Below are 19427 nucleotides of genomic sequence, written 5' to 3' on the forward strand. Positions count from 1 at the left end.
TGTAAAATTCGTTTTATTGTTTCAAGAATCAATCATGCCAAAGATCCTATTCTCTTGTATTCATGGCCTCTATTTATAAGGAATTTTATTTAATTAGCCAAATGGCAGTTACGATTTAATAAACAATTCAAATATCATCATAGTCTTTCATTGTTAGTTCTTCCTAGAAGACTCCAGTACCTGGTAAGTTGGTATTGATTCATAAACAAAAGGTGATTCTCAATGGCACAGCACCTCTTTTTTTAAGTATGTACAGATATTTACAGTCAGGAAAATAGTAATGCTGGTATCAATATGAAATACAGAGTTATTATAAAATCATAAAGTTTGTCATTCTACTTCAAATGAAATCTATCACTTCCAAACATGTATGTATTTTCTCTTTCAAAGATTTCTTGACATGAAATCTGATAGATTTCAATTTCTGCTCAAGTTTACAAATTTATTTAGGTCTATTCTATGACTTCCAAGTTTATTAATCTAACCTTTAGTTTCCCTAACGTGGCTATCAATCTAATATTTCTACTACTTTATTAATTTATGAATATACTACACCTAGTCTGACTAGGCAGTAATCCCACTTACGGAAATTTTAATCTGGCTATTTAGGCTTCGAAAAGTTTGCTTTGATAAGCTGTACAGCAGAATACAACTTCCTTAGCTATTTCTCTATGGAACTCATTTAGCTATAATGTTTTTGAATAGACCTAAATAAATTTGTAAACTTGAGCAGACTTAGTTATTTGTAAATGAGCAGGAATCCACATATAGACCATAAGATATACTATATCATGATCTATCTTAAAAAAACAAATTCTTATGGACTGAGTGGCCTCTTTAATTAAAAACACACAGATTCTTTCTCAAAGTGCCACTGCAGAAGTGAATTTTGTATATACTTACATGCTCGTCTAATTCAAAATTACCTTCTCCAATCATATTCTTTTATACAGGTTAAAATGAAACCAATGAAAAAAATTAAAGTACAACAGGCTGGAATGACTGCCTCATTTAACACTCCTTCATTATCAGAAAGTTCTTACATTGGGAAAAAAATTACAAATAACAAATAAACTAATTTATTTTATTAATTAAATAAAGCCTGTCTTTATTACCAGGCTTAGTTAAGAAGAAGATAATAGAAGTGTTTAATAGGCATTAGTAAGAAAAGAAGAAAATATGTTATAGTTAATTTGAAATACTTCTTCTAAATAAAATTATAAACATTTTATTTAACCTATATGTTTTAGCTCATAATCATATAATTCTGGTTTTTAAATACATAATTTTATCACCTGATCTTAAAAGTATAGTCTTTTGTAATGTTCAAGAAAAGATCCTGTATAATATAAAAACTAAAATGTCCGATTAAATTTGGGGCTATGTATATACAATATGATTTCAGTAAATGATCTGCCTAAATGAATTAAAATAAACTTCAAGAAAACAAAGAGCAAGGAAGCAAAAAAAGAAAAAATATATATACCAACTGATTTCAAATTCCACTTAGTACACCTAATTTCCTAATTCAGCTACAAAACCCAAAGTCCAAATTTGTGGCCCTGTCCAGAGATGTACTATTCTTCAGGTCATGCAATATGTGTATTTACCTCACTTATGGCTTCATTTTTTTCATTCCTACCCATATTTCTGTTTGTCCTAATACTTACATACAACAACAAGATTTTTTTTTAAGTATTTAAGTTAATTACCTTAAAATATTTTTGGAACAAGGCACAAAGAATACATGTATTCATTCATATATGCTCTAGACAGCCAAGGGTAAAAAAAGGATTCAAAAAAGATAAGACTGGATATTCAAACATGGCATCTCCTCTAGAGGTCAACAAAGTCTGGGAGCCTTTGGAAACATCCAGGGTTAGTGGAATGGGACTGAAACTATCATCTAAAGATAAAATATAGCTAAACATAACCTATATAGACTATAATAGCCTAAAGATAATTAAATGTCTCATCCTAGTCTTCACTCGATCTTTATAGAGTAACTAGAGTTGGGGAATTAAAAAAAAAAAAAAGCTTGCTCAGGGACCAGAGAGAACAAGATAGAAAATGTCTGTCTTTATGAGATCATATTCTAGTACAAGACAATAAGTCAGAAAAAAATAAATGAAAAAAAGATTTACAAATAGTTATATGTGATTTGCAGGAAATAAACAGGGTTGTATAAAAGAGAATATAATTTTAGGGTGAGTGGAAAGGGAAGACAAATCTAGCTAGGGTAGTTATGAAAGATATCTCTTGGGTGACATGTGAGCTGAGAACCAAGGAAAAAGAAGTTGGGTATGTGACAAGCCAGGGGAAGAGCTTTCCAGGTACAGAGAACAGTAAGTACAAAAGCTAAGCGTCAAAAAAGAAAAAGGCAGAAGAGATTTTGGCACATTTAAGGAACCAAAAGGAAATCAGCATAGCAAGAACATAATAATCGTTGGGGATTAGGGGATTAGCTGGGGCTAGAGAGGTACGTTCTTAATCTCCACAGTAAGGAGTTTTGGTGTTTTTTGTTTTGTTTTGTTGTTGTTGCTTTTTTGTTGCTGTTGCTCATAGTTGTAGTTCTAACTGCAATTAAGAAGCCTCTGGGGGTTTTAAACAGCAAAGTTACATAATCTGATTTAACATTTTAAAATATTCATTTTGGCTGCTGCAAAGAGAATAAATTATAAAGGAGCAAGAGTAGATACAAGGAGATCAATTAGGAAACAAGAAATAGTGGTGAGATGGAAAGAAGTAGGATTTTAGTAAGGATATGTTAGAAAGAGAACAAACAGGACTTGCTGATGGATTTGGCATGGGGCATGAGAGAAAAGAAGGAGTCAAGAATCACTCAGATTTTTAAATAGGCAAATAGGCAGATGTTACTATAATTTACTAAGATATAAAAGGATTAAGGTAGAATAGATTGGGGTATAAGGAGGATAGGAGGTTGGATCAAACATTTAGTTTTTAAGTATTAAATTTTAAGATGTCCAAGTATAACAACAACAACAAAAAAGTATCAAATAGGCATTGGATATATGAGTCTGGAACTCAGGGTAGAATATCTGATTTGTTGATATGCATCTGGGAGTCATCAACATACAGGAGGTTTTAAAAGAAATGAGAGTTGATGTAACTACCCACAGATAAAGTATATGTAGAGAAAAGGGCCAGCACTAACAGGTTTTACTATAATATTCAGAAGTAGTTACAAGGTACATCAACAATGGTTAGCAGCCAGAATGGTAAAAAGAATAAATAGGCATATGAGGTGTCATAGATGCCAAGAAAGGAAGCAAAGGAGCAATAAATTGGTAAATGCAACTGGATCAAATGATCCAGTAAGATACTTAAAAGAGAGGAATCCTTTGGATTTGACAAGATGGCAGTCACTGGTGACTCTGACAAAAAGTTTCAATGGAAAACAAGGATGAAGGCAGATCAGAATTGGTTGGGAAATAAATGGAAGATGGTAAGAAAATGGAGATAGTATATGTGACTAATTACTTAAGAACACTGATTATAAAAGGAACAGAAAGAGAAGGCAGAAGCTGGAGGGAGATGTGGGATAATTAAAAGAAGGTCTGTTATATGGTGTGTGAATATATCTCAATAAAATTGCATTAAAAAAAAGAATCTTCTAAGATAGAAGATAACAGTAAGAGCATGTTTACAGCGAAAAGGAACAATTCAGTAGAAAAGGCAATAATGATTCAGTAGGAGGAGCAAAGCCCTTGAAAAGTTGAGAAGGGTTGGAAACTACACTTCTTCCAGAATGTATCTGCTTCCATCACAGACAGTGTGAAGGGTGGGAGATTAAATAGTAGGAAGATGCTAATTGCTTCTAATTGCTTTTCTTTTCACCGTGAAGAATGAAAGAAGGTTATCAACTGGGAGTGGGTCAAAGGGAATGTTAAAAATTTGAGGAGAGACAAGTGCTGAGACGCTGCTCTGAAACAGTGTGGAGTGCCCACTGAAATGTGTTCAAGGTTTTCTTCACCATCAAGCGACTCAGGTGCAGACTAAGAGAAGGCAGACAATTAGGTTCAACCAGAGCTGGCATTCTGCCAGGAAACTTTTCATGTTCCCATTGCCTTTTTCCTTCACACAAGTAACAGGAAAATGAAATAGATATGAAGGAAAGAAATGCATTTCTATAAAGAAGTGGAAAGAAATGCATTTCTATAAAGAGGTGTCGTGTCCACAGCAATGCAAGTACAGATGAAAGTATAGTCTTTTATGTTATTTATCTGTGTGCAAGGCACTAATAGAATCACCCCTGGCCACTACATTTACCCAATGAACTCCCATTATTCACAAACCTATCTGACTCAGGCTATCATAAGTACAGAAGGTACTGGAAACAAACAAACAAAACAAAAGTTAAGTCCTTACTGGTGGAATGTTGGACTGTGGGATAATGAAAGGCCTAATTCTTTGTCAAAAGAATTACAGGGATAGATGTCTTTATATGTTTCATCTAACATCAAATCATTTTCCTCAATAGTGAAAGCTGTTTTGGTATTGTGGAAATATTCCAGTAGCCACAGTTTAATCAAAAATCTCAGTTCAAAATGTTTCTTTACTTTCTTTGAAAAATTTATGTGCAAAGGTGCTAACTAACGTTCAAATAGTGATCAATCATCACAAAGCTGGTTTAATTCTACTTCAATGATTTAAATGCCTGCAGTATTTAATACATTAAATACTGAAATGTAGTTAATTTAAAATGCTGTATTATAACGTGTTAAATATCTATAACAACAGTAAAAAAGAAACTCCAAACCAAGTAAATACTCAGAAATGTGTTTACAAAATAAGTGGAATTACTTAGGATTCAGTTACAATTTCCAGATAACTTATAATTGATCAAAACCTTTAAGAATATTTCTAAGAATGCTACCACTTTTAAAAATTCTCTTGCTTTTAACAATTTTATCAGCTTTGAGAAGCAAACTCTTAACTGATTCTGCTATTTCCCATACCCTCCAAAATATTTTATTTTCTCTTAAGTTGAAATGTTATTAGTGTATGGACAACCTGATTTTGTACCTCAGCTTTAGCTTATTATTATAGATAAAATATACATAAGTGCTAACAGTTATATAATTGACTCTGGCTTCTCTTCTGATAGAAACTGAAAATGAATCACCAAAAATGAGATATGCTGATAACACCCCATATTTAGTGATCTGGCATCAGTTTCCACAGAAGCAAGGAAAATAACAATTTGGTAGCTAAATTGTTAGGAATTTTTATAGGTCTTACCTTAAGCCTGCCGATTATATTTCTAGTTGATAATATTTTTGGTTAAATGTTGAATAAAATGCTTCCTTAGAAGAACCCAACAAAAAATCTGAATAAACATCTTATTGGTTATTCTAATTACATGTTTCAGTTAAAACACAAAGTCAAGTATAGACATTTCTGCTATAAAATATTATTATAAATCCTAGTATATTCCATATTTGGGAAGAAAAAGTTGAACAAGAGCTGTAATATTGAGAAAAATAAAACAGTATTTTAACAAAATTTAGTAGCTGATTTTTTTTTCACTAATGTAAAGTACAAAGAAAATAAGGATTTGGTAAAGCAATTCTTTTCATGTAAATACAGGAAAAATTATTTCAGTAAATTGTATATGTTGTTGTTAAGAGACCATAGCAAATCCACTGTACAGAATGTAATACAGTATTTCATGATATGAGGAAAAATAATCAATAATGTAAAGAAACTAATAGTAACGAATTAAATTTTTACCATCACTTTAATGTTAACACACAACCAAGTAAGTCTGGAAATACATATATTCTGGTCTGTCATGGCATAATAATCTTTAAATCAACCAAATTAAACTATGTAAAAACAGTATCTGTTGGTACTTGTATTTTTGAAAGAATTGTTTTTTGAAAATTGAAGATAACTACTATTTGTTAAAATCATGCAAGTTAAGCACTTGAACTTGGTGTTAAAGTTACATGTTTAAATATTACATGTCATTTTCACTATTTACTCCAGCAAGAACTTTTTCACCATTTACTCCAGCAAGAACTTTTTCACCATTTATTCCAGCAAGTTGTGATTTAGTATCTTTCAAAACAGCCTATAAAAAACTCTGTTATCACAGTTCCACAGCCTATTCAAAGAATAACACCCTCACCAGATTGATGATGTGCATGGTGTCCAGAAGCCTCAACAGACTGCCTTTGTTCACTGTCTGGAGAAGATAGCAAAGAAGTTGAATGAGGGCTTTCTGCAGAAGATGATGTTGAATGAGCTTGCACTGACACCGCAGAGGATGTAGAAGGCTGAAGAAACTGTTCAGTTGGACTATCTACTTCCATTGCAGTTTCACTCACTTCCAAGTCAGTACTTGATGGGACCGTAGGAAGAGTGGAAACATCTGACTGACTTGTCCCACCTTCAAAAAACACATGTGAATGCAAATTCAAATTTTAAAACATACTTTCCCAAACCAATTACTTTAAAGAGATTATATTCAGGAAACAAACACACATATATAATTTCAGAACATCAAAAGCACCCATTGATGGCAACCAGCAAGCGGGAGACAGTGCTGCCGCTGTGACCTGTGGAGGCACGGTTGGTGGTGCTGCTTCCCGACCAGCCGATCTTCAGGAAGCCCCAGGGATCGGAACATGAGTTCGCCACAGCCCACAGTCCTGCTTGGCATCCATGTGAGAGGGTTTACAGAATTTATGGACAGGTTCAGTCTGACCTGCAAGTTGGAGTATGACATGGACAAACTGGCCCACATCTTCAGTTATTACATTAGTGAAATCATGGAATATGTGTCCTGTTTTGGAGGAGGGAGCCTTAATAGCACAGGGAACATGCTCTGGCCCTCAGGATGGAGAAGAAGAATCGAATGATATCATTATCCTGGTAGCAAAATGCAGTCTGGAGATACAGGAGAAATTCGGGATTTACCATACCAAAGAAAGCCAAGACCATAGCTAAAGATAGGTGGTAGCACCTAAAAGAGTGATCCAGCTGAAAAAAAAAAACACTATAAAAATTTTAAAAGATAAACAGCACACCATTGTGAATGTAATTAACGCCACTGCATTGTACACTTAAAATTGGTTAAAATAGGAAATTTTGGGTTATATATATGTTACCAGAATAAAAAACAAAACAAAATAAAACATAGAACTGTACAGCACAAGAGTAAACCCTAATGTAAACTATGGACTACAGTTAATAATAATACTGTTTTGTTAATTGTAATAGAAGTACCACACTAATAATATAAAATATTAATAACAGAGAAAATTGTGGGGGGCAGGGGCAGGTTAAATGGGATCTCTGTACTCTGCATGATTTAAACCTACAACTTCTAGTAAAAAAAAATATATATTTTTTTAAAAAGATAAATGACAAACTGGGAAGAAGTATTTGCAATTTACACCATATAAACAAAGGATGAATTTCCCAAATGCAGAAAGAGCACCTAGAACTAGAGAAAAGACCAACATTCTAAAACAAAACTTGGCAAAGGAAATGAATAAATAGTACATAAACAAAGAAATACAAATGGCCTTTGAAAAGATGCTCAACTTCATTCATAAAAAGAAAACTGCCAACTGCAAGTTTATTGAGATGTCATTTCTTACCTACAGATGGACAAAAATTCAGATGATGGACAACACACTTTGTGGGTAAGGCTGTGAGGAAACAAGTGTTCTTATATACTGCCGGTGGGAGTGAAAAATGGTATAACTTCTAGGGAGGGAATTCAGCTATGCCAAGGTTACAAATGTATTTATACTTCAACCTAGCAATCCTACTTCTGGAAATTTATCCTATAGGTATGAATGCACATTTATGAAATGTTTTATGTACAAGGTTACTGACTGCAATGTGGTTTGTAATGAAAGACCAAAAACAATCCAGCCATCCATCTGTAGGAGAATCCAACCATCCATCTATAGGAGACTGGTTAAACAAATAATGTACCTATTCAAAGAGATTCTTTGCACATAAAAAAAAAAAGATGTTCTGATACAGAAATATCTCTCAGATATAGGTAAGTGAAAAAAAGGTAAGATGCAGAACAGTGTGTTTAGTATGGTACCTTTTGTGTAAGGAGGGAAAGTAATTTTTTTTCATTTGTTTGTATTTATTGTATTCCCAGACATTTGTTAAAGAAACACTGCTAGGATATGAAACTAATAAGTTACCTATTGGGGGAAAGTAGTGTAGATGGGTACATAGGTGGAAGCAAAACTTTTAATGTGTATTTTTTACACAGCTTGGATTTTGAACCATGTGAATGTATTATGTAATCAAAAATAACAACACAATAAATGAAAAAACTGCTCACAGAGGCCAAAGTTTTGCCACTGGGCAGAGTCTGGAATGGAGAGAAAGCACTATACACAAGGCTCCTTCCCAGGAAGCCAGAAACTTCATCAAGATGTTTCTGAATTGAGGGGAAAAGTTGATTACAGCTACTCATTTGTATTTTGAAGAGCAGAAGAATCATATTCTGTCTTATATGGCATCTCCCCTCTCCTGCCATCTTTTCATTTATTTTGTTTTTTGAGTTTACAGTTTCACTGAAGGATAACTGATACTCCATAAATGTAAAGCAAATAATTAGAAAAGTTTTAACATGTTAATACACTTTGAAACAACCATAATCAAGATAATGAATACAGCTATCACTCACAAGAGTTGCCTTTCACCCCTCTATAAACCCTCCCTTCCCCTACTTCCTACCACCTTTTCCAACCCCAAGCATCTCCTGTCACTAGATCTTAATCTCTGTTATTAGAGATTATTTTGCAAATTTAAAGAATGTCATATAAATGGGATCATATGGTATCTAACCCAGCTACTTTCATTCAGTGCAATCACTTTGATATTCATCCATTTTGTACATATATCATTAGTTCATTACTTTTTATTGCAGGGTAGTATTCTATTGTGTGGAGGTGCCACAATTTGTTTGTCCATTCACTTGTTGATGGACCTTTGGGTTGTTGCCAGTTTGGGGCTCTTACAAATAAAGCTGCTCTGAATATCCATTAAAAAAAAACAAGGACCCATTAACAGTTGGTCCATTTAAACAAAAGTGCTAATCAACAGGTGCGTTTTCTTGCTTAAAAAATTCAATTTTACAGGACAAACGCTCGAAATGGTACCTTCATTTAGACATAGCTAAATAAGCTTGTGAGTTGTCCATAAATAATATTTAGTCCCTAAAATTTGATGATGACAATTCTAATCTAATAGTGGGAAAACAGGGCAGTAAGTTTATACTGATGTAACTCTTCCACACTCCACACTCTAATGCCCTTGGTAAAATACTTATTAAAAATTTTATTATGATTAGAGGCAAGAATAAAGCTACAAATAGGCCAAAATAGGATTAAGTTACTAATTTCCATTTTATAGCACTAATAGTTTAACCATTAAGCTAACACGATCCATGATTTTAAAAGATTTGAGTGCCTACTATGTGCTATGCTAGATCCTAGTTGCAGAGGATTAAAATTCAGTGAATCTTAGAATTTTGCCTGATTTTGTTTCAAATCTAGATTTATAACAAAGAAAAATGGGATGGCTCAATAAAGTATGTCTTGCAAAATGCAACTACTATAGAGCATGAAGAAATATTTCTACAATGAATTTTATTTTAATGGAAACGTTTTTCTTTTAATCACCATGATTTAAATATTTCCTACTTTAAACATGAACACAAATTAAATAACTCAGACATGCAGAATGTTTATGTTTAACTAGATTGAACGTAAACATTTGGAAATGGACAGAGGTGGGGGTAGCATGCTATTGTGAGAATAATTAACAGTGCTGAAAAGGGGAAGTTTAGAGTCATGTATGTCACCAGACGGAAGGTGGAGGTTAAAACATGGGAATGTATAACACAGTGAATCTTGTGGTGGACAATGTCCATGATTAACTGTACAAATATAAAAAAGTTCTTTCATGAACTACAACAAATATACAACACTATTACAAGGAGTTAATAATAAAGGGGTATATGGGAAAAATGTACCTATTGCAAACTATGGACTATAGTTAAGAGTAATATTTTAATATTCTTTCATCACCAGTAACAAATGTATTACACCAATATTATGGGTCATTAAAGGAAGGGATGAGAGGGGTTATGGGAGGATTTGGGTTTTCTTTTCTCTTTTTATTTCTTTTCTGGACTAATGAAAATGTCCTAAAATTGATCATGGGTTTGTATGCACAACTATGTGATGATACTGTGAGCCAGTGATTGTATACTTCAGATGGTTTGTATGGTGTGGGAATGTATCTCAATAAAACCACATTAAAAAAAAAAGTTAACCAATGCATAGGTGTTAACAAGAACCATTTATGGATGACATCCAATCAATTTTTTTTTAAATTTTGGAATTTAAAACATTTTAATGTGGCTGAATGCTAACACTATCAAGCATATGTTAAAGATTTACCCACTCACAGTATTATGAAGAAGTTAAATTTTATAATCCTCATTTTTTACAGAGATTAGTAACTTGTCAAAAATCCCAAAGCTGTAAAGTGGTGAGATCAAGATTCAAAACCAGGTCAGCCTAACCCCAGAACTAATAATTAATAACCAATGTATACAGGAAACCAAAAGGAGAAATTATTCAATTAATAAAACTTGTTTATCTACCAAGTTTTGTATATTTCTATTCTCAAAGTGTATACAAAAGGCCTTAAAATGGGGAATCTCAGACTCTTCCTTTTTGTGAGAAAAGCAAAAGAAAAGGGCAAGGCCTAGTGGAATCAGAAGGGACAAATTATATCTAATAACCCTTTGTCCTCTATTGTTTTATACATACGAACCCTGTGATTAATGTAGCTATAAAACATGATAAAAATTAGATGGTATAAACAAAACTAGTTTCAAAAAATAGATTTTGCCAGCTTTCTAATGACTTTAATAAGAAAAATCACCTCTGGGTCGAGATCTTCCTCGTTCTCTATTGCTCTGTGCAACTTCGCTTGCTTCTTCAAACCATCTTGATAACATATCAGACATTCTCTGCATCAATGACACATTGGGACTTTGCTCTCCTATGACAACAGAGGTCTTATCAGTGAGTTTAGTAATAAGTATCTTTCCTTAATGCAAAAACCTAAATTTGAAGGTCTTTAAAATGGATACAATTTTTAAAAAATCAAATCACCTGAATAAAATATATGGATGTATAAAATTTATTAAAGCCATCATCACATTTTACAATAAATGTTTATATGAGTGACTCTCTAACTGTATTTTAGGTTCCTAGAGAACAGGGCTCACATCTTTATCTTTACTGATTCTTGAGACACCCCACTGCTCACCCCATTCTGTATCTTGAGTTCCAAATCCAGCTAGGAAGAGATCATGAATTATGAATTAAATAGATGAAAAGAAAGGTTCAGACTCTCAATGAAACATTACCATCAAGCACAACCTTATGTTTTTATTTGAATTTTCCTAAAACTGAATTTACTTTAATCATCAGTCACTATAAGAAAATTCCATATATTTGAACTTATTTGAAAAGTATTTTTAGTTTGTCTCCCCTCATCCTTTACCTTCTTCAAATAAATGAGTTTTCTCTTTATTTTCAAATTAAAAGAATATATACATCAAATTAAAAATGTGACAACTCTATTCTACAGTCATATTATAATTTTGAAATGGGTATCATTGATGTTCTTGTATTTTCTGTGAAACCAGTTATTTCATACTTTATTACTTGTATATAATGTAGCTGTATATTTATAAATGCTTTGTAAAATAGTACTAAGGATAAAACATTGGGAAATATGCTTTTGACCTTAAAAGAGGTTTCAGAAGTCATTAAAATAAGATTTTGGCTACAGACCCATTTAATAAAATATTGACAGATAAATTCTATTTTAAAATGTGCCATGTTAAAACTCTCAATAGTATTTTATTCTTATCAAAGGCACTTGATCAGACAACAAAAGAATTTTTAAGTGCTATTATAAAACTCTTAGATTGGAAACTCTGAATTTTCATTTCTCTTTATATTTAACAGAAGGGTAAGAAGTTTGATAATACCCGGTGTTCTATGGGGTAAAAGACATTCTTAACACTTTCAGTGGGAGTGTAAATCAGTCCATAGTATTTGAAGGGTAATTTGAGAAAAATCAAAATTTAAAAGCACCCGTCCAATAACCCAGCCATTCTACTTCTATAAACTTATAGTAAGATAAACTTGTACAAGTACGCTAAGGTATATATAACAAAGATGTTCATTTCAGCACCATTTATGATAGTAAAAAAAAATCGTAAACAAGTTAAAATATTAAGCTTAAATACTACATACAAAAACAAAAGCTGACCAAAGTATAGTTACCATCTCGTTCTCGTTCGCTCTCAGGCCTTGCTCTGGGTCCAGTATCTGACCAATCACCACGAAGTCTCAAACGCTTAACTGGAGGCTGTCGTAACTAAAAGATGAGGATAAATAGATTCTATGAAAATCTAAAAGAAAACTCATTTGCTCTCAGCTTTTAAAGCATACTTAAGAATCTAACAAATTATTTCCATCTCACTATTTTCTTTATTGAATATGCAAGTGAGAGGCTAGATCAAAATATAAAAGACACTGAGGAAATACACAAGCTGAATTAACTCCTACGCAGCCTTCACAATGATAATAAATAACCATTAATACTGACACCCTATACTTAATATCTTCTAAAGCATCCGAATGTAAGTTTGAAATCATGTACATGTGATTTCTAATCCCATGTCCATCACTTTCTAACCAACAAGAGGAAAGTTATTTAACCACTTTGATCCTCAGTTTTCCATTGTGATGATTAAATATAGTCTAGGTAGTCACTTCCAACTAAACGACTAACAAATAATAAATATCATTATTTATTACTGACAATTTTCTCTCTGGTTCCCTCAGCATCTATTCCAACCCTTCACCATTCTCCTCAAGCTCTCTACTCTATCTTATTGTCCTCATTTCAGTTAATAAATTTTAAACTTACTTCAGGGAAAATAAAAAAGGCCCTGCTGAAGCTCCTTCATTCTACTCATCCATATCTACAACTAACTCGCTCCTTCCTACCTTTCTCAGGGAATGTATCATTTATCATGTTCTAGACTAATCTCTCCATCTGTGCTTTTTATTTCATTCCTTCAACTCCTCAAGCACCTCACTTGAACAATTATCCTCTTTCTCCCACTCCTCTAAACCTATACCTACTCCCTCTTTCCTGGGTCCTTCTTGTAAAGGTGAGAAAGCTTTTTAGAATTTTTAATAAACAAAACTTCTCAATTTTATATTCCTCTCAAGTTACAGTCCTATGTCTTGCCTTGCCTTTACTGTCAAGCTTAAGAGAAGTCTAGATTCACTCATCTTTTTCTACGACTCCTCCCTTAATCCACTGTAGTTAGTCTTTTGCTCCATCTTTCCACTGAAATCTTCCCATTGAGTTCACTGTATAGTTTACTGATCAATGATAAAAATGATCAGAATGATCAACAACCAATCACAAAGTAAAATGGCATCTTTCAGAGCTTATTTTTTTATATGTCTGTGGCATCTGAACTCTCAACAACTTTATTTTTTACATTTTTTAACATGTTTTAGTGAGATAAAATGCACATGCCGTAAAATCCAACTTTTAAAAGAGTATAATTCACTGGTTTTTCATACATTCACAAAGTTGTACAACCATTATTACTATCTAATTCCAGAACATTTTGATCATTCCCAAAAGAAATCCTGTACCCATCAACAGTCATTCCCCACTCCTCCTTCCCACACAGTCCTTTGCAACCACTAATCTACTTTGTTTCCATCGATGTGCCTATTCCGGGCATTTCATATAAGTAAAATCATACAGTATTTGACCTTTTGTGTTTGGCTTCTCCTACTTAGCACAATGTTTTCAAGGTTAATCCATGTTGTAAGCATGTACTTCATTCCTTCTTTATGGCTGTATATGTGTATGGATTTACCACAATTTGTTTATCCTCGTAAGATGATGGCCTTTTGGGTTCTTTACATTTTTTTGCTATAATAAATAATGTTGCTAGGAAAACAGATGCTTTCAATTCTGGGTCATATGTTAACTCTATGTTTAACTTTTACCAAAATGGCTTTTTACATTCCAAGCAGCAATGTTTGGGGTTTCCAATTCCATCATAGCCTTGCCAGCACTTATTATTGTCTATTTTTATTATAGCCATCCCAATGGCAGTGAAGTAGTATCTCACTGTGGCTTTGATTTGCAATTCCCTAATGACTAATTAAGTTGAACATCTTTTCATGTGCTTATTGGGAATTTGTATATCTAATTTAGAGAAATGCCTATTCATATCCTTTGTCCATTTTTAAACTGTTACAGTATTTGTCTATTTATTGTTGAATTGTGAGAGCGCTTAATATATTCTGGATAGCAGACCCTTATCAAATATATGATTTGCAAATATTTTCTCCCATTCTGAGATCATTCTCTTTGTTTCTAGTAATTTTTAAAAAATAACAACCATTGATTTTTTTCTCACAATTAAGCAGAGTTTAGAAATTGGTGATAGCTTAATTGTAAATTCTCCCATTTCTGCTTGAAATCATATAAAGCACAAGGAGAAAGGAGGAAAAAACATACATCTTTAGTAACAGTAGGAAACAGAAAAATACACAAATTTCATGTTATGTGAAGTACCCTAAGAACAACTGAGAATAGCAAATGGTACACAGGAAGTCAAAAGTGACAGGGAATAACCAGAAGAACAAGGAAGTCTCATATGGCATTGTCCAAAATCTCAAACAAATAAAAAGTCCTAGAAGAAGAGGACCTCACTCCAAGTGTGAACTATATTCAGTAACAGAATAGAGTGTTGCTCCATTATTATGTGAGAGAAGGATTTCCATATTATGCAGGCAAAGAACTCGTACTATAATCTCAGCAATTACTTCAGGATCCCAAAATACACCCAAATTTAACTTTTTGAGTTATGTAAAATAACCTACCCAAGAGTACTGAAAATAGTACTGCATTCATTCATTCAACAATTATTTTTTGGGCATCTTTTACGTGTCAGGCACTACTCCGTATTGGGAAAAGAGCAAAGAACAAAACAAACAACAATATCCAACATCAGAGTTTATAATCTAGTGGAGGCGGCAAACAATACACGAAAATAAAGTAAATTCTACATAGAAAGTGGTAAGTGTTACAAAGAAAAACAGGAAGTACCTGAAAAGTTAAGAGTTAAGAGCTACAATTTTACATAGGGTGGTGAAGAAGGGCCCTCAGAAGTGACATGAATAAAGACCTGAAATAGGCAAGGAAGAAGAGAACTAGATATCTGGGGGGGAAGCATTTCAGGCAGAGTAAGTGCAAAGCCCTTGTAGAAGCAAGCTTAGCCTGTCCAAGTTAGTAAGTAGATGTGGCAAGAGCAGAGAGCCTCAGAAGTAGTGATGAGTTACAGATAATATAAGGTCTTGAAGCCACTGGAAGGACCTCCGTCTTGCTTGAGTGAACTAGGGAAACACTTGGGAGTGCTCATCAGAGATATGACATGACTTGAATTATGTTTTAAAAGGATCATGTTGGCACTTCAGCTGTTGTCTAATGAACTGTAGGGAGCAAAGGTGAAATCAGGGGATCTGGTTAGAAAACTACAGCAATCATGTAAAAAAAGAGATACCGATGTCATAGATGAGGGCAATAGTGGTAATGCTGGGAAGAAGTGGTTAGATTTGGGATATATTTTTAGAGGCAAGCTATGGGGGACCAGGAAAAAATGAGAGAATGGATTCAACAAAAAAGGGGCAGATAGGGAAATGTCTAAAGCTGCTGAAGGAAAAGGAAAGCAAGAAAGACAATAAAAAGGAAAAAAAATACAAAATAAAGGAAAGTAAGAAGTACAAAATCTGAGTAAGACAAAAAATATATTAAAGAAGGGAAAAAGTGAAAAAGAAATGAAAAGACATGAGGAAATTTTAAAAAGTCCCCACCAAAAATGAGAAAATAGAAAAAATATCATGGAAACATAAAGGAAAAAAGCCAAAAGCAACTTTTATTCAAGTTTTAAAACCCTGCTCAAGCTCATTTGCTTAGTCTTTTCAAATATTCCAATCAAAACCAATTACTCCCACCTGTTCTACTTAGGTAGAACATAATTCTTATATATATTATTCTATTATTATAAGTTTTACACATTCATTTATTTATATCTCTATTTCCACTAGACTCTAAATTCCTTGAGTGAGGGGCCATGTCTTTCTCCCAGTAACTCTTGATTTTCTAACGTTTAGTACACAGAACTCAGTATTTAGCAGGCACCCAACAAATATTTGGTGATTTGAGTTTGTCTAAACATTACTGTAAAATATTTAGTATAAAACACTGAAAGACAAAGTGGTGGGATAAAGAGGAAGACAGATTCTTAACTTCTATAATCACTGAATTGCTTGCTCTGTTACAACAGACATGACTTTTTGTAGTTTTGATCTATTTTCAGAATTATTTTTCTTAACAGAATTAGTTTAACAATATTAGAGAAACATTTTTCGGAAAAATAAAAACCAACCTTTCATAACTCAGTCTCATTCACTCTGATTACATAAACATCATTTGGCTAAGTATTCTATGGTGTCAAAACTAGTTGGCCCACTTAAAATGTTTCTGAGGTTCCAATTCTTTCTTATGTTCCAGTCACAAAGTTTTAGTGTAACTTTAAGTAAGCATGCACTGTAAGGAGAAATTACACAGCAATAACAAAATGACAGCAGATCTCATGTTTTCAACTGGATCACAAACTCACACAAAGGTATCATTAGCCACCATACCCTTTTCTTAGTCAATTTCCTAATTCATTTAAATAAACTTTCACATTTTAAAATTTTATAACATATATAAAGTATACTGATTTTTTTCCCCTAATTTTATAGCCCCCTGAACACAGTATTATAAGAACTGAATTTAGGAATTACACAATGTTGTTGTTCTTTAGTAACCTTTAATATGTCTTCACTAATAAGCACTGAGCTAATATCAAAGTTTGATAATTAATAAAAACAGTGATTAACTTCAAAAGATATTTACAAGTTAAAGAGTGACAAAAGTTAACACATAAAATTAAAAAGTCAAACTGAAAAGCAAGCATATCAGTTTAAAGCAAACTTTTTTTGCGGTAGAGAACTGTCAAAGATACATTATTTCTGGTTTTGACTTTTATAAATAAGAAAATGAGTAATTATTTTATAGTTATTTTAGTGATAATAATTCATTGAGCTACTTTCCAACAGTGATACCTACTTTAACTTACCTTTTTCACTTACTCAGACCTATTCTGAAAACTGTACCTTGGGATTATTATATGTCACTAGCTCATAACTATAAAAAAGAGGAAGAATTGGAAGAGGAAAGATTGCTGTCATGTGACTAGTAAAATGTAATTATTCCTATTGGTGTATGGACATAAATTAGTCACTGGAAATTTATATAGCAAAATTTTCTATTATTTTAAATTCCTTTTTTGCAAGTGTTAGGATTTTTTTATCTTTCTTGCCGCTGCTGTGCAGCTACAAAGTTAGAGAAACATTTTGCTATTAAATATTTTATTTTTTTCTTTTATAAATAGTTGTCAACAGTTTGTTCCAGAAACTTACCCTGTGTAAGTATTAGTCCCTGTTGTTCTATGTGTGTTTCGTGTCCTTGTTTCCTAGACTATCAATTACTTGAAAATTAGGGCTATATTTTTAGCCTGTCAGGTCCTAAGAGGCACCGAATTAATGTTTTCTGAATTGAATACAGAACATGGATTTAAGTAAATTTACCTCTTCTCTTCTTTCTTCTGCAGAAGGAGTTTTAAGTTCTCGGGCTGTATCATCTTTTGGGTCAAATAGATATATGTAATCTGAAGAGTAACTGACAAGAATTTCTTGACCATCTTCACTGTAACACAGAGATGTCACCCTGCAGGACTTATTATTAAGATGGGAAGGGATAAAACGGGCAACCATTCCAGTAGTCCCTCGACCTGCATAATTCCCTAAATAAGAAAATAGGAAGTTACATAAAATTCATAATTTTTATTAAAAAATTTTTTAAAACCATTAATCTGAATTATGAGATATGTGATTTAAATACAGCAATATAAATGCAGGCTATCATATTCTATATCTTGAAGGGGTTGTTTAATCAATAGTCATAACAACAACAAAAAAGAATACAGTATAAAGACAACATATCTCTAAGCAAAATTCAAGATTGTCTAGAATTTGAGATTACATAAATGTTATTAGAAATATAAGTTCTTTAATAAATTAAAATTACTTGTGATTACAGTAATTATGGTCACACTGATCATCCTCCAAACATTCACTCCAAATTAATATTTTTATAATATAAATAGGAAAACAAATTTATTAACATACTAGATAAAATAGTGTAATATCCTTTTAAGAGTATTCACTATTTACTCTATTTTTTAAAAGATTACTGATTGTCAAGAAATTTCCCCTCTTTAGAGTAAAGTGTATCATATGGTAACAGATAAGGATATTATTTCAATTTTTATGAACTCTGATAGTCTTCACAACAAGCATTACTATCAGGTATTACAATAAGACAGGGAGAGGTACAACTGGAATGTCATGACCTGGAGGCCCAGGAATACTAAATTCTAAGAATCTCACAAAGCTGTATAATCCTGCACAATGAAGTCTTGCCCAGCCCAAAATGTTAGTCATGCCCACATCTGTTGAAAAAACAATAAAGTCTACAATCTCATATCATATTACTATTGTTTTCCTTAAACATACAAACAAAAAGGCATCTTCAATCAGAATTCAAAAAGATACCACCTGGTCTTTCCATTTCAATAATGTATGGTCATTTTTACCAACAATGCTAGTTTCTGACCAAGTACATCTTTATTTTTAACAATATAGAACATTTGTATATATGCTAACATGGAAGAAATCCTTGCCTTCATTTACTGAGAAAATGCTAATGGAGGTCCGTAGCATTTGTGTTTGAATTAGTTATTTCACAAGTGGTTTAATTCCATAATAGACAAGGAGAAAATGAACTGGTGTAAGTCAGATTCAAATTCAGGTCTATAGTATCATAGACATATGCTATATACATCAATACATACATACCCAAGTCATAGTTCTTTGCTAATTTCCCCTCCATCACAGTTACCATTATACTCTTGATTGAAAATGGCAAAAGGAAATTAAGAAAGTCAAATGTTACAACTTTTTAAAGTGATAAACTGCAAAGAAAGTAAGCCTCCAATAGAGTTACAGAAACTTGATGAAATATTTTTATAATGCTCCATATTATTTAAATACATAATATTTCCTGTATTTTATGACAAACTAAGGAAATTTTTAATGACAAATATGCCTAAGATTTACTCTCTG

The 19427-nt window shown here is 32.6% G+C and overlaps 1 protein-coding gene across 6 annotated transcripts in view; it reads right to left on the minus strand.

Annotated features, from left to right (window-relative positions):
* The window catches only part of DCAF6 (DDB1 and CUL4 associated factor 6), a 201023-nt gene that overhangs the window by 68906 nt on the left and 112690 nt on the right, over positions 1-19427 (minus strand). For all 6 annotated transcript variants that reach the window (XR_005215172.1, XM_037825416.1, XM_037825415.1 and 3 more), the window contains exons 7-10: positions 17832-18046; positions 12378-12471; positions 10960-11079; positions 6155-6415 (exon numbers count right to left, since the gene is read on the minus strand). Coding sequence is in view for 5 of the 6 variants with exons in the window: in XM_037825416.1 (XP_037681344.1) it covers positions 6155-6415; positions 10960-11079; positions 12378-12471; positions 17832-18046 (690 nt within the window). In the remaining variant the exon portion in view is untranslated. The remainder of the gene's footprint in view (positions 1-6154; positions 6416-10959; positions 11080-12377; positions 12472-17831; positions 18047-19427) is intronic.

Source organism: Choloepus didactylus, chromosome 2 (genome assembly GCF_015220235.1).
Source record: "Choloepus didactylus isolate mChoDid1 chromosome 2, mChoDid1.pri, whole genome shotgun sequence".
NCBI classification, from domain to species: domain Eukaryota; kingdom Metazoa; phylum Chordata; class Mammalia; order Pilosa; family Megalonychidae; genus Choloepus; species Choloepus didactylus.